The 16,246-nt window shown below is 39.0% G+C and overlaps 1 protein-coding gene across 1 annotated transcript in view; it reads left to right on the top strand.

Annotated features, from left to right (window-relative positions):
• Window positions 1-8,499: 8,499 nt before the first annotated feature.
• Window positions 8,500-16,246, top strand: part of thsd7aa (thrombospondin, type I, domain containing 7Aa) — a 122,019-nt gene continuing 114,272 nt past the window's right edge. The window contains exon 1 of the mRNA XM_077196122.1: window positions 8,500-8,843. Within this exon, the coding sequence (XP_077052237.1) occupies window positions 8,693-8,843 (151 nt within the window). The 5' untranslated portion in view covers window positions 8,500-8,692. The remainder of the gene's footprint in view (window positions 8,844-16,246) is intronic.

Here is a 16,246-nt window from a genome sequence, read left to right as displayed (position 1 = left end):
AAATTACTTCACATGTACATGCACAAATTTGTGTGATTATGGATAGATAGATATTAGGGATGAACTGATATTTAAATTCTAGCCGATATGATAAATCTATTTTTGTGTTATGGCCAATAAATAATAATGGCTGATATTAAAATTATATACTATTTTCATTAAATAAATAATAAATACAAATCGTTCATTTTAGATGCCTAAAGTGAATTTAGGCATCATTAATCATTTAGGCATTATAATATGCAGTATAAAAATGGATATTCATTTTGAAATTTGCTAAAGATTACATTTAACACTAACAGTGTTAATTATTAGTCCACTGTTAAAACAGTATTTTTTAAAGTTGTAAATACAGATTTTTGGAGTACGTTTTCAAAAAAATACTACCATTTACTTACCATTTCTTTGTAATTAGTTTTGACATTTATTAGCGATTTCTAAGTGAACATTGCTTTAAAGCAATGCTTTACACCATTTTTGTCATTGTGTTTTTTAATATTAACTTTAAATGTGTTTTAGATGAAGACAAAAGTAATCTGAATGTAAAAATATAAATCCAGAGTGATGCTGTTTAATTTAACTTAACCGATATAGTACCGGTGTATTGTACATTCCTAATAGATGTATTGTATTGATCATTACATTCTCAGCATGTCACAATGTGGAGATCTCTTTAGTTATTTAACCAAATGACTGTTTTTTGTTCATCTTCATTGCTTAATGTTGCTTGTGCTTGCTGTTAACCTGGCTCTTGTGGTCATTGAAAAAAAAAAACATAATAACCATCAGCAGCAAATGCGTCCATTAGGAATGTGCAGTTTGGAGGCCTAACGTCCAAATACTTCTGTTTATTGCAGCAACCATTTCCACAAAATGCTTTTCTCTCAGAATGAGGAATATTGGTTTTGTCAGGCCCATTTACTGGTACGATTTCCTACATTACTCAATCCTGCAGCCTTACGACTCCACCTGAGTGGCCATTCGTTTGATAACCTGCCTCATCTGGAGATAAACGGTGAAATGACAAAGGAAGAGCATTTATTGTGGACAATTTTTATACAATAAATGAAGTTGTGAAGGGTATTGATGGGGAATGTGCTCATCAAATGCAGGTATCAGTACAGGTATGCGGCGCCGGAGAACCTGCAGTCACAGAGCGTCTGTCTGTTAGCTTCTTGAAGAAAAGACACGGCCATTAGAGTCCTGTGGGAGATGGTTCACACCTGACTAGTACGCCGCCACGTCTTTTGTCCTCTCTCTTAATGAGGCTTCACTGCAGACTAGTGTTGTCGATTATTCTGCTCGCTCATCCACGTGACTGCTTGCTGACTGCTGCCCAGGGCAGTGCTGGCAGGTGCACAGAGAGCTATCGCTCCATTACTCCATTGCTTCAGGGAACTTACTAACTGCAAATTGCTGTGTATTTAATGTTTTGAATAGATTTTTAACAAAATTGGGTACACGCAGGAGTTCTGAGCTATGATGTGTGTGATTACTGCATGAAGTCGTACAGAACAAAGCGGCAGTTGAAATAACATGCTTTTATAAAACAGTGGCAACAGCAATATGATTAAAGTCACCAGTGTTCAATAAATCATTACAGTTATTAATATTAATCAGAGTAAACAATTATTCAGCCAAGTAATATGGTTCATAAGCTTAACTGTAGAAACTTGGCACATTAATGAAGACACAAGCGTACTGGGCACCCCCACAGTCCCTGCAGAGCAAAGAGGCACCTGACCTAATTATAGTATGATCCAGTTAAGTTGTTTAAATTTGATTTAACTTTTTGAATTAACAAAATTTACAAAGTGGATCATACTGGTAAATAATTTACTTATGAAAAGGAAATATAGAGGTAAGTGAGGCAAAAACACAACAACAACTGTCTGTCTGCATGGTATTTCCACTTTTTTATATATCCAATATTTTGTAATTTAAATATTTTAACTTTCACAGTGTTTTGTAATGGGTCTATTGTGTTTATCCTCATTTTGCAATGGCTTTGAATGTAACTCATCCAGTCCGAAATGTGAGTTGGGATTAGCTGGGATTATATATTGGTGGTCATATCATTTTCTGCCAATTAATGACTTTGTAATGTTATTGATCCGATAAGTGAATAGGCCAGTATATTTAAGCTGATAAATTATAAAGTGACCAAAGGACCCCATATGTAGGATATATTTTTTTTATCCACAGTGCATTTTATTCTTATATTTAAATATGAACTGCTGTATACAACTATTCAAAAGTTTGGGATCAGTAAGATTTGTTGTTTGTTTGTTTGTTTTTTAAAGGTGTCTCTTATGTTATGCGCCCCAAGATTGCATTTATTTAATCAAAAATACAGTAAAAACTGTAATATTGTGAAATATTATTACAATTGAACATTTCAAGTTGATTATATTTTTATATGTATTTTATTCCTGTGATAACAAAGCTGAATTTTCAGCATTACTACTCCAGTCTTCAGTGCCACATGATAATTCTAATATGCTGATTTAGAGCTCAAGAAACAAGAAACATTTCTTAGAATTCTTGGAAACCATGATATTAACAATTTCTTTGACCCCAGATATATTATAGGCCTATTATATATTTTTAAATATTTTACACCTTATATTTATTCAATTATTGTTTATATTTGTTTCTTTATTCATTATATTTGTGAAAGTTGATCTGACTTTTTTTTTTCAATCAGTCAAAATGTAGATCGATATCTGTTGATGTATTGATTATCTGCTTCAATAATTATTGGTGTTGCTTAGCAAAATTCTCCTTATCTCTGCATCCCTAGGAAGCACCATCTATTTAATGTTGTAATTCTCTGTTAATCTTTCCCTGTTTCCACGTGGAGTGTAATAGTGCTGAGGTAAGCTAATTGCAGTGTGCAGTTCTCAGACACCATTCGCGCCATAAGCATGTTTTGCATAAGCACCTGTTTCATGATAACGTGTTTTGCTTTTGTTTGCTTAATTGTGCAGGGCTGCTAGTGTTGAATTATCTTCTGCATAATGCACACGCTCATTGGAACGTGTTCTTACACACACAATAATCATACGATCAGAGGGAAGTGCTGTGGCAGACCGTATGCCTGTACTGCCATTCATCACGCCCCACACACCGCTCACATCGCTCCTCATTATAAAGCGCCGTCTCTACAAAAGCAAAAAAAAAACAAAAAACATGGCCTCTCCTACACACTTTTTCATTCTCAATTTCCCTATGTTTTTTTTCTGCCCATCTGTCTCGTTCCCTGGTCTGTTTCTCTTCTATCCCTGTTTCTGCTACACTCTTTTGCCCTCAAAAGCTTTGCTTTGTTCCTCTCAATCTGTTCCTCCCCACCCCCGTTTACCCCCCTCCTCCTCTCTTTAGCTGAGCTCTAGTATTAAGGTGCAGTGGTATCGGTGTCTCCCATGCTGGGCTTTAGATGTGTGTGTGTTGTGTGTGTGTGTGTGTGTGTGTGTGTGTGTGTGTGTGTGTGTGTGTGTGTGTGTGTGTGTGTGTGTGTGTGTGTGTGTGTGTGTGTGTGTGTGTGTGTGTGTGTGTGTGTGTGTGTGTGTGTGTGTGTGTGTGTGTGGTCATGTTTGCACGTGTATGTTTATCCATGGTTGAGACAGCAAGGCTTTATCACTGAGTTAAGCACTGTCTGTTTTGACTCTTTAAGGAGGCCAGCTGGATCTGTAATCCCACCCAGCTGATTGTCGCTAATCAGTGTTGTCTTTCTCCCTCCATTTTGGCATCAACGCTATATATCTCACATAAATTGTAGAAGAGAATGGATTGGACAATTAACTTTACTTTGAGATAGTGCTAGCATTTTGAGCTGCAACACTAAGGTTGATGATTTAAACTCTAGCAAAAAGGATTTACTATTAGGGTTACTGAAAGAACAGAATGTGTCACCATTGTGCACTTAAACAATGCATTCAACTCTATTCTAAAATTCTTTGAAAGAAACAGGCCTGCTAAATGACAAATCCTACCACAGTGGTGTCATGTTGTCCCTATTACATTAACTGAGTATTTACAGTATCTGGATCTGGTCCAGGTACATCAGCTCTGGCTTCTGGCCACCTTAAGCTTAGCCACTAACCCCTGCAGCCCACCTGACCTTCAGAACTAAGCTTTGTCATATGGTTTATATGGTGATAAATAGGGTTTTGAGACGCCACCTTTTTTTACAAACGTTACATTATAATAGGCTGCACTTTCATGTTTCAGAACTCTTATATAGCCTACCTTAATTTTTTTTTGTATTAAAGGTTGTAAATTAAGGTAGAAATTTAAAACAAATCAATGCATATACTGCACAAAAAGATTGAGACATATAGTGAAAATACATATGCATTTATCGTTCTTAAATTATTTGTATTTATTGTTATTATTATTATCAATAGTTTAACAAATAATTTCTTTAAATTTTAAATAGATTTTCAATGTGATCTGAGATTTTGGACGCCATGATTGTATATTAAAATAAAAATGATAGAATTCACATATATATGAAGAAAAAGTTTGAATAATTGTCTCATTACCAAACAAACACACATTATTTGTACTTGATTTCAGATACGTCTAGTGCACATTCGTTATTTTAATGGCCAGGTATTCTGCGCAATCATTCCCTCACATCTTTTTTGATGCATTGTGATTGTAGGCGATATGAAGTTGGCATGATATGGCTTTCATTTTGGCCCCATACCAGGTTATTGTGTGTGTGTGTGTGTGTGTGTGTGTGTGTGTGTGTGTGTGTGTGTGTGTGTGTGTGTGTGTGTGTGTGTGTGTGTGTGTGTGTGTGTGTGTGTGTGTGTCTGGCAGGGTGGGGTGGGGTGGGGTGTTGGGTAGGGGCCGATCAGGTGCTTGCTGTCTGTTAATGCTACAGCTTGGCTAATTTGTTCCATGGTTTGCTCTCTGTGTTGGTGGTTAGCAGGGGGTGAGCATAGTCCTTCATTACCCTAATCGCTGTGAAATGACTCCAACGGACATTATCCAGGCCTGAATATAAGGGGGAGTGCATATCACACATTAGCAGGGCTGCCAACTTTTGAGTTTAGCTTGGAGTGAGAATTGTGATTGTCAGTTGTGATTGTCAAAAACATTTGCTAACTAAACAGAATTCTATTAAGTTTAGTGACAACATGTTACAATGTTTAGCTACATGGGACTGGTAGGCTACTGTTTTTCTTATTATTATTGCTTGACATCTTGATTCAATATCGATTCATTTGGATAATTTTTAGGTACAGAAGATACATGTTCAGTTTTCTCAAGAAAAAACAAATCTCACTAACGCTGTAAACATACAGAGGCCCTGTCAGCTGGTATTATTATTAAAGGTTAAAAATAACAACTCAAATGAAATATGATGCATTTTTTTATTATAATAACAACTTTATAATATTTTAATAAGTAAAAATATAATATGTAGCCTAATATAGTGTACATATTTACCAAAACACTCCTCTTTATAAAAATTAATTTTTTTCTAGCCTATATATGGTCATTATTGTTACGTGTGGGTTTTGTTGTGTCTTGTATATCACGTGATTCCTTGTTTGTCATGTGACCCTGCCATGTGTCTTGTCTTTTGTTGTTGTTGCTCAGTGTCCACAGGTGTTCCTCGTCCATGTTTATTAGTCTCCCCAGGTGTTTCTTATTAACCACGCCCCCTTGTTATATTGTTTAGCTTGTTTGTCTGTGTATTTAAACCCCTGTGTTTCAGTTGTTGGCTGTCGGTTGTTGTTTAATGTTACTTCTGTCCTGTTTTGAGTTCCCTGGATTACCTGTTTGTATTTGTTTATTAAATGTGCTTGCGATTGGATTCGCTCTCCGTCTCGTTCCTGACTGGCCGTAACAGAACAACCGACCCAAAAATGAATCCAGCAGCACGGATCTCGCCTGATCTTCCCAGCATGAGCTTGGAGTTCGCTGGAAAGACCGCGGCCTTAGCCCTGAGGAGCCCTGATTTGTTTCAGTTCACCTGGGGGTTTGCCTCACTTGCTGCCTCCTGCTCTCTAGAGGATGAGGCAATAAAATTATGTTACCGGCTGGCGGCTAAGGAGGTCAATCCTAGGGACCTCCCCAATCTCTCCGGTCTGGGCTGGAGAGAGGCGCTCTCCAAATGTTTGGAGAGCTTCATCCCGTGTCACGCCCGGCCTTCACCGCTGGTTCCGGTTCAGGTGGTCCCGAGTCCGGTGGTCCGGAGACGGAGGAGGAGGAGAGGAATGGCCTCCTCAACGACGTGTCCGGTGGCTCCTAAGCAAGAGACCATCCAGCCGGAGACCGTCCAGCCAGAGCTTCACGTCAGCCACGTCCAGCCAGTTTTGTTGTGTCTTGTATATCACGTGATTCCTTGTTTGTCATGTGACCCTGCCATGTGTGTTGTCTTTTGTTGTTGTTGCTCAGTGTCCACAGGTGTTCCTCGTCCATGTTTATTAGTCTCCCCAGGTGTTTCTTATTAACCACGCCCCCTTGTTATCTTGTTTAGCTTGTTTGTCTATGTATTTAAACCCCTGTGTTTCAGTTGTTGGCTGTCGGTTGTTGTTTAATGTTACTTCTGTCCTGTTTTGAGTTCCCTGGATTACCTGTTTGTGTTTGTTTATTAAATGTGCTTGCGATTGGATTCGCTCTCCGTCTCGTTCCTGACTGGCCGTAACAATTATAATGGCTGTCCTGAGGTAAATGTAACGTTATGTGACATTGTTCTCCAGCTATTTTATTGACCGCTTACGCGAGGCTTACAGCGACCGCTTATTGATCCGAGGCATATACATTTCGGTAAATCGTACTATATCTTTCAACATATCTATTGTTCATTTGGGTTTATTTACTAGTAGTAAAGAAGAGTAGGCTAAAAGATGAACGGTTCCGCTAACGCGATCTATCACGTCACATTTATAGGCGCCAAAACGGTATTTATTATTTGATTTCCGTAATAAAATTGACAGAATCTGAGATCTGATCATTTGTTTTATATCAAAAGTAACCTGCTCTGTCTTGTCTGTCCGTGTCAGTGTCCTCTTTGCTTTGAGATTTTTCTCTGCGTAAGGAAATCTCATGAAAGTACGTATGTATACGACGATGTATACCATGTTATTTATTGTGCCGGAAATAGAAGGTCTAGCTAAATAATTTATTTTTGCTTGCATTGTAGAAAATTATTATAAGCTTAAAAAATATAATATCTAGCCTTTTATATTTACTCAATTTAACACTAATGTTTACTAAGCTAAAAATGTATCCTTGTGTAAACATGTAAATCAATTGGTCCATTCCTAGTTTTGCTCATTAGCATTGTAAACACTTTTTACTGTCATTCACACTTCACTAGCATATTCAGTGTGGTGCTATTCATGTTGGTTTGTTTAATATCAAAAGTGAGAAAAAATCTAATGATTTCAAAATGTCATGTGTGCCAACACAGTTTTTATTTAATTTTGTTTCTCATGTATGTGCATTCATTAGCTTCACCTACAGTTATTGCATTTTAATGAAGAGCTTCTTGACCTTTTTATAAAATATGATGTGTAAGTGCACATTTGTGTGGGATAATTACAGTTATGGAAAGCTTACCATCGTATTTTCCGCCTAAAATTTCATTGTTACTGTGTGTTAATAATAAAGTAAGCATATTCAGATGCAGGGTTCATCGTTTTAAAGCTCTCTATAATACTGTTTAACAGTTCCCTGAATTTGCTCATCTTAGATTGACGACCTAGACTACTAACATTTATGGAAAGGTGTGATTCCCTAGTCTGTATTTGTAATGACTGTGGAGACAGTATCTCAAAACACTCATAACACAGCACCCCTTCTATGGTTTGAATATCATCAAGGTCAGAGTGAGCTCACATTAATTATTCATGAGGGGTTTTACTACTCTCATTCGGTTGTTTTTTGCCATCCTCTCTCTTTCTCTTTCTCTCTCACTCTCACTATCCCTCTCATCAGATTCAGACCCCTCCCTTCACCTTTTCCCTTTCTCTCACTTCACTTTCACACTCACACCGATATCTTTCCTTTGCATCTCTTTATAGCTTTTGGTCCCAGCTGGTGCAAGTGACTGGTGTATCTGCATCTAGCAACCAATCCTAAATCAACACACACCACAATAATGCATGTGCTTCTTACCTCAACCCCCTGCACCTTCCCCAGTTCTCTTTTGTGTGAAGAATAGTGCAACCCTTGATAGTGGGGCAATGTGATAAGAGAGAGTGATTGCAGGTGGATTCTGGATTAGTAAAGGAGAGTGAGACTCTATGAGTGAGTGCAGGCAAGGGAGAAAAAGAGAGAGGAGGGGGGAATGGGAGGTGCTGTATCAGCCAGGCTGAGCTAGGACGCAGTTGCCGCACAAGCAGCGCGCTGAGCTGAGGGGTCTATTGTTCCTCTGGCTTTTTTATTTTTTCTCCTTCACTCAGACCTCATTCTTCTCCACTGACCCAGAGAACACAGTGAAGAAGAAATAAAAGGAGGGAAAATAGAGGAGTTAGAAGAGAAAGAGAGAGACAAGTGGATTACCCTATCCTGGAGGAACCGCGTGCAGAAGAGTGAGAGGGACAATAGCAGGCACACTTTCCCCTGTGCCGCATCTTCTTGTGTATACATCTCCTGCTGAGTGTGTGTATCGTGCTGGTCTGTTTGGCTAGACTTGAGCCGTGCGGATCTATCTGGCCGGGCTGAAGCCATGGGGCTGGCCAGCAGGGCGACAGGGAGAGGGGTCACTTCAGCAGGGGCTCTTGCTTCCCTCTTCAGAGTAGCTCTGCTCTTTTTTGGCATTTGGGATGTCCAGACACAAACAGTCACCAACACAAAACCCACTTACATCTGGCAAACAGGTATGGCTTTTTTATCTAAGCACAAGTCTATGCTTACAATTTTTCACATTGGTCAGTGTGTTTTGTTTTGTTCAGAGACAGGTTTGTGATGAGAAATGGATGCTGACTTCATGCCAGAGTCGAAATTAGATGTCCCAGTGAACGTAGATTAATTGGAGGTTACTTATATTAGGCAACAGTATATTTCAGTCTGCATTTAGTTTAAAGACAATTTATTTGCAAGTCCTGGTGCTTGGTTCTTGTAAGAGCTGTGATAATATTTAAGTCTGTACTGTTGCTGAAGAGTGCTTGATATTTTGAGAATGTGTGGGATGGTCTTCGATTCACTAGGAACCCTCCAACACACTTTTACGAGATGTGTAGCCCCCATAGTACATCCTGAAAGATAAGAGGCATGGTTGATTCTTTAAAGAAATCTTGTACTTGATTAGTATGGTTTTACAATAATTAAGCACATGCTTTCCAAAAGCAGCATGGTCAAAAATTTGTGAAATGACTGTGATGCCCCAAGAACAGTACTTAGTAGGTGAATATTGGAGATATTATAAGTACCTGTATAAGTACCTGTAGAGTCATGCATTGGTTAAGATATGTGTTTGGTGGAATGTAAAGCAGTTGTCTAGTAGGTAATGTGAGTGTAGGTAATGTCTGGTTTTGGGGTGGTGTCTCTACACCTATCAGGGGTGCTAATTTGCCATGTATGGGACATCACCGGCAGTGGAAGTGGGGGGATGGAATAAGCTGAAGGAGGTGAGTCTCTTTCGGGTGCATGTTTGGATGGGGAGGGGCAGGGCTTTACTGGGAGGCTGAAACGGTTCATCTGGACTTGCCACAGATCAATGGGTAATTTGGCCAGGGTCTCCGGCAAGAATGGATGCTTTGGATCAATAAAGAGGATGCAATGGGGCCACTGGTGTCCTGCTGGAGTTGATCAATGCACAGCTTCATGGCTGGACAGGTTTGGAATCCTGCAGGATCAATGGTGAATTCTGAACTCTGGTCTAACTCAGAAGGAGCCTGCTTAATGTGTGTGGTGCAAATCTGGAGAACTAGGTGGTCAATGGATCAGTGGTATAAATTAATGGGTGTAGGTTATTTTATGAGCAGACTATAAAACATCTACTGTTTATTTGACAACTCACATGATGTGAGGGTTCAAGGAGAGTTTGTACATTTTAATGTTGTTCTGTCTGGCATAGTGACTTTCTTTTCTTATACTGCGTCTTTACATTGCTTGACTTTTGTTAGTGTATAATGGCTGTAGAGGTGCCGGGAATATTGTGGTAGTGTGGTACAATATCCTGCCCTCACTACTGTCACTGAGTGCAGGAGATTAAACATGGGGTGAGGGAGGACAAGCAGATTGGCTGAAGCAAGTTAACCTACATACAGCAGAGCCTCGCTTTTGGATTTCCCATAAATACACACATAGTAAGTCCTAGAAGTAAACCCAATTGTTTGGTAAGCACTTAACCTAAAATCTCAAGCAAGGCAAGTTAAGCAAACCGCAAGCTTTCGTGGAAACAGGCAAATCCATCTCTTCCAGGTGTGGTTGTTTTCCTGTGATTCATTCAGTATTTTACTGTTTTTATCTGTGGGGACAGGAGGCCAAAGCAAGAGACTAGTACAACAGTGGTAGCCAATCTGCAGGGCTCATATGGGAACAATTTTTTTGATAGAGCCCTGGCAGTATGCATCAGTACAGAGGCTGATGCTCACCAGTCAGCAGATAGTTTATTGTTGAATATTTCCCATAGTTGGATGAATCTGGTTGAAGAAGGGTAGGAGAAGACTGAATTTGTTCTCTGACAGCACTTTTGACACCTTTATCATTATGCGGAACAATATTTCTATTATTTAAATATTTCTATAATATTATTATAAATATAAATATTTCTATAAATATTATTCAAATATTTCTTATTTAATTACATTCAATATGTTTTCCTAATTTGAGATAAACACCTTGATACAGTGTCATGACAACTCACAGTAACTTTGAGTTACAGTTACTCAAAACTTCCTCCCGACAAAAGTGACTTGTTCTGAACTTTCCCAAGTTTTTTTCATGTAAATTAATACATAAACAATAATCATGGCCATCTATGTTTAAACATCAATGACCTATTGGTTGGCAAGCAATTTCACATGCAATGTGGCATTTCTAAAAGGCACAACAGCAAGATACTCTCATTTTAGACTACTAGAGTTGAATAAAACCTCCAGGCTGTCAATAAGCTATACTTTATTTCAGTCCTGAAAGATTTGACAGTGCAGTTTGTTTTTTTACATGTCCCTGTTTTCAGGGCTGTGAGGTTGTATTTGAAGGCTCTAGGGAAGCGTCTGGCTTAGTTTATTGCTGTTTATCTTCCAATATTACACTGTAAACAGTACCCCTTTTTAACACCATTGCATTTGTGAGGGGCATTTTGGGATCTTGACTTCATTTTGTAGAGTTTATTGCAAACAGTCTCGAATTTCTGTGCTGTTATGTACAGTGTTTCATTTAATTATATTGCTTTCACTTCCAGGGGTTTACCTCTGTATGACTGTCTCTCTCCAGGGCCTCTATGTGGGCCATTCCCTGCCCTACAGCTGCCTGATATAACACATCCACACTGATCTTAATCGACAGGGCTGAACTCTCTCCCTGGTCAGCATTGTGCTTGGTGCTGGCGTACATGTGGGAGGAAGCTATTGAGTCTGGCAGGACCCTTCCCCCTTTTACCCCACCCACCCAGTCCAGCAGATGAGATGCCTTTTATTCCCTCTAAAAGTGTGAATATGCCTTTATGGCCCCATTCACTAATGTCCACCCTTCTGTTTCCATCTTTTAGCACCTTTCACTTTTCCCTTCAGCATCCTTTTCTTTAGGTCGACATTTGACCCTGTGGTTAAAAGGGTCTTACGAAGCCATGTCAGTGCGGGAGAACATAGGGGATCTATTGGTGGCAAGAGGCCAATTGTCAAGCGGTTAATTCAAACATTGTAGCTCAGCCAGACTTCAATTCCAAAGTCACCACCTGAGGACTGCACAACAAGACTCTCTTTAGATTCTGTATCCCAGGGAAAACGCATCCATGTGCTTCCTCAGTGTGCTCCAAAATGGCTAATCATGAAGAAAAATAGAGGAGGAAAAACATATGGAAGTGTGCAAACATTTCCTAGGTGATCAAGCTGTAATTATGCCCATCCATCAGCCTGAATTTTGCCGAGGAGCCAGAGTTAGATGCAACCATTATGAGAAGGAATGAATTGGATTTTTCTTTCGGATTCATCAAGTGCCAAATTGCTGCAGCTTGTCTGGGTACTTTACTTGAGTATGGTCCAGCTGCTCACAACAACCTGCCTGACAAGTGCCGCCCACAAGAAATAGTCTCACACAAAAGCCAAGTCACAGCCGGTTTAGCTGTGTTTTAGTTTTTTGTGTCATAATTTTCAACGCTTCTCTTCTTTAATTGTTTGTACAAGTTCTCAGCCTTACCAGTTTGCACTAGGTCACCTCCTCCCTCTGCCGTTTTTTTGCTCTTACGTTAGCATCTGTGTGCTCCCTCGCTCCTTTCTTTTTCTTTCGTCCTGTAAAGCAAGGGGAGAATCTTGATGAATGCTTGCCAAAAGATGACAAAAGACAGACTGACAGCATGATTTGTTCCACTTGCCCCCTTCTCTCTTTTCCTTTTCTTTTGGTCACACATGCACGCATACACACGCGCACCTCATTAGTTTGCTAAGAATGGATTGCCGCCTGCCTGTGCATGGGGGAACGATTGTAATTACCTGGGTGTGTGGCGCAAACCCTTTTTTCACATCTAAAGGCAGCTTTCTGACAGAAGATGCTGGGAAGGTAGCTTATGCTTTTTTTCATGAACAAATTTGTATTCCTCAGACATTGCATTTATTTAGATAGTCTGTAACATCAAAGAAATTGATGATTTCAAAAATTAGCTTAAGAATTGCCCTTCGATTTCAGACTCCAGTCAGATAAGCTTGTAACTGATGACAGTACTAAGTACATTAACGGAGCATCACAATGTGTTCCTGATGATTTTCCCCTCTCTTCCAATCGCTACAGCTCACGTTCCTTCAAGAAGGCTGCTTAGCTTTCCTGAAACGTGCAAAGGGATTGCACTCATTATGCTAAACCGCTTTAAATCAACACCTGAGTCATACACTTCCTATCCAATGCCACCTAGAAGGCCTTTCTACGAATAATTTTACAAAAAGAGCCGATATGTGTCTTTATTCTCCCACCTATGATGTCAAATACACATTTGCACTATGAAAATATTTTCTATTGAGAAAAGTTTTGGATTGTGAGGTTGTGGTTACAGTGTGAATGCCACTTGCATCCCTTACGTTTTTCTCTTTGTCTTTTCTGTTATGTTGTTGACACACACTTGGGAGCCAAGCTTGACTGTGAGGAGCTGAGCCGAGCAGTGCCATACATATTGCGTACTGACTATTGTGATGGAGATATAAATAGCAGACAGGTTGAGCCAGGCAGCAGCTGAGCTCCAGCTCTAGATCCATGCTACAGACACTAATGGGAGAGAACCTGGAGGAGGTGGGAGTGAAAGATGGAGAATAAAGAAGAACAAACAGACTGTTTGTCATCTTAGTTGATTCTTTAGTGGTTCTCTATATTTTCACAGCGCTTGGGTAAATGCATTTGCGCAGATGATTGCTGTCTCGCACACAATGAAACACCTGCAGATTTTGGCATGGCTGGCATAATTTGGCACTGTAGCATAAGCTAAATAATGCCTCTCTGATAGGTTTAGTCTGATTATAGCAGCGATAAAAAATTAATATGGATGAATGAGAATTTCTTCATTAACAATACTTACACACCCATGTACGATGAATCAACACATCCACAATATAATCCATATATATATAATCATGTTCCCAACTGCATTATAGAAATTTTGCTCCTGTGGTCTTGCATCCATATTTGTAATTAGCAGAAGTATATTTCTGCCTGGTTCGACGTTGGGAGTCTGATGTGAAAGCTGAATGTAATAAGTTAGTTGGGGCATAAGTGTGGGGATTTCCTCTGTCTAATCACCTAGCCTTAATCTGACTTGACCTTTTTGAACCCAAGAAGCATTGAGATCAAATGCCAAGTTGAAGGATATACAGGAGAAGTACATAGCTAGCTACAGTATCTATATGGAAATTGCGAGTGTTGAGGAGCCATATCTATCTCAAAAGCCTCAGCATCCCTTGAATGTGAAGTGAACCGAATTCTACCTAAACTGACTGATCATTCTAGAATTGTGGAACATTTGTGAAGGCTCGCATTATTACACCTTTTTTTCCCAACTGCAATCAAGTCAGAATTTATAAAAGAAGAATGAAAAAATCAAATGCAAGACCCATTGGCTGAAGTAGCAGTATGTTGATGTGGAAAGGTTAGGATCTCTCAAATGGCAACTTGTCAAATATCCATTTATTCAGCCACCCACTCAAGACCTATTTTCACATAGGGGGGGGGGGGGGGGGGGGGGGGGGGGGGGGGGGGGGGGTTGTTTATCAGTGATTTATCTGACACAAAAGAAGCGTTTTCATTTGAGTTTCCAGTAATTTGTGCATTTCTTTTATTTATTATCAGTGGTAGAAAGTTGCAGTGTTTTCAACGTACAAACAAAAACATTCCCAGTTCACTCTATTTTTCTCCACAGTCATCAAAAAAAATTGTCCTTATTCATAATATTCATCCATTGGCATTTCAGCTGTAATTTGGGTTTTAAAAAAAAGTAAGTTATATTTTTTTATATTAAAGTGAAATACATGCTGGAACCCCTTATAATCACATTTGGTAGTTAAGAGCTGGTCAATGATACAATTCTGCAGTTGAAATTTAAGAAATGCTTACAGGTGGGTCTCCATCTGAATATTGTGGAATCTACTATTTTCTATTTAGTTGCGATGTTTTAATAATCAGGTGGAGATTCGTCTGTTTGCTCTTCTGTTGGGGGCTTAAAATAGATCATTTCTGGGAAATGAAAGAGAGAAGACAAACATTGGCGAAAAGGGAGAGAACATTTTATCCATGTCATTTTTCATGGCCAGGTCTGCAGGGCTTACTGTAAGTGAGTTACCAGGGACCCTCAATTCATCATACTTACGCCGAGCACTCAGCCATACTCCCTGATGGAACTGCCCCCCGACTTCCGTTTTCCCACAATGCACCATTACATAGTGCCTGTACCTCGTTTGCTTCATTGCTTGTTTTGTATTCAGTGGTTGAAAGTGTCCTGAAAGTGAATCTCTCTAATGTGAAATTATGTAAAATGATTCATGAGACCAGTGTTATGATTGTGTGAGGCTGTCAGCTTCAAACAAGATACTTGAGTACAACTTGAGGATCTTGAGACTGTAATTTCAAGTGTTCAGAATACTTCACTGAGAATGATATTGCTTCAGTCAAATTGACTATGCAAGCTTCTCCATGTAATGCAGTCAGTATGTGTATGCATGAGTCTTGACAAGTAAATTTGCTTGAAATTTTGCTGAAAATGTCTGTTATTGTTTCGAAATGATTTCACAGTAATCCAACCAACTCCTGTTCTTTATGCATGTCGTGCCAATGCTTTCATACACACACACACACACACACTGCTGTTGTGTGGATAAATTGATTAAATTGGATATTAAATATAATGTTATAAATTTCTAAAGAATTAAACATATTCCATATTTAAAGTCCAGGAGATGAAGGAAATGTGACAGAGAAAAAGAGACTGTTTACAGTAATCTAAATGGCAAGGCTTAGACTAAGTCCAGCATTACTCATACTGTATGTGGATGCTTGATGGATTATAGATTAGACTTTTATAAAAAATAAAAAATAAATAAAAAAAAACATTTTTTAGTAGTGCATCCTAAGAAGATTTGTAAATTATAGCCTATTGAACCATGCCCTTAATGCAATCTATGTTTGCATTGCATATCACTATGCATTTAATATTACTGAAAATGGTCATGTACGTGGAGTCAGTGTGTAATTTAGCATTTTCCCATAAGGCGTGCATGGATTTTTCCATAATATTCTCATAATTTAGTTATAGAGCATTGTGTATGATGCTATTTGGGATTGTTTACAATGTCCAATGCCTCATCCACAGCTGTGGCAGCACACAGACCCGCTCAATGATGATTCATGATCATAATTTTCCTGTTAAATATGTTTTACTGGAGTGTTAACATACCATTTTATAGTGCCTCTAAAAATCTACCAGCACAAAACAACTGTTTTATTCCAAAATATTTTTGTTTTTGTTTCTACTGTTAACTAATCACACAATCCACTATGTCCTGTCAAGCAAATAGCAGGGAGGGTACATTTCTCTAGTGTGCCAGTTCTAAAATTTCATTTGTGGCATTGACATCAAACACAA

The sequence above is a fragment of the Siphateles boraxobius genome, unplaced genomic scaffold (genome assembly GCF_051911475.1).
Source record: "Siphateles boraxobius isolate OS27281-9 unplaced genomic scaffold, OSU_SipBor_1 35, whole genome shotgun sequence".
In the NCBI taxonomy this organism is placed as follows: Eukaryota; Metazoa; Chordata; class Actinopteri; order Cypriniformes; family Leuciscidae; genus Siphateles; species Siphateles boraxobius.
This window is presented reverse-complemented; position numbering and strand designations above follow the sequence as displayed.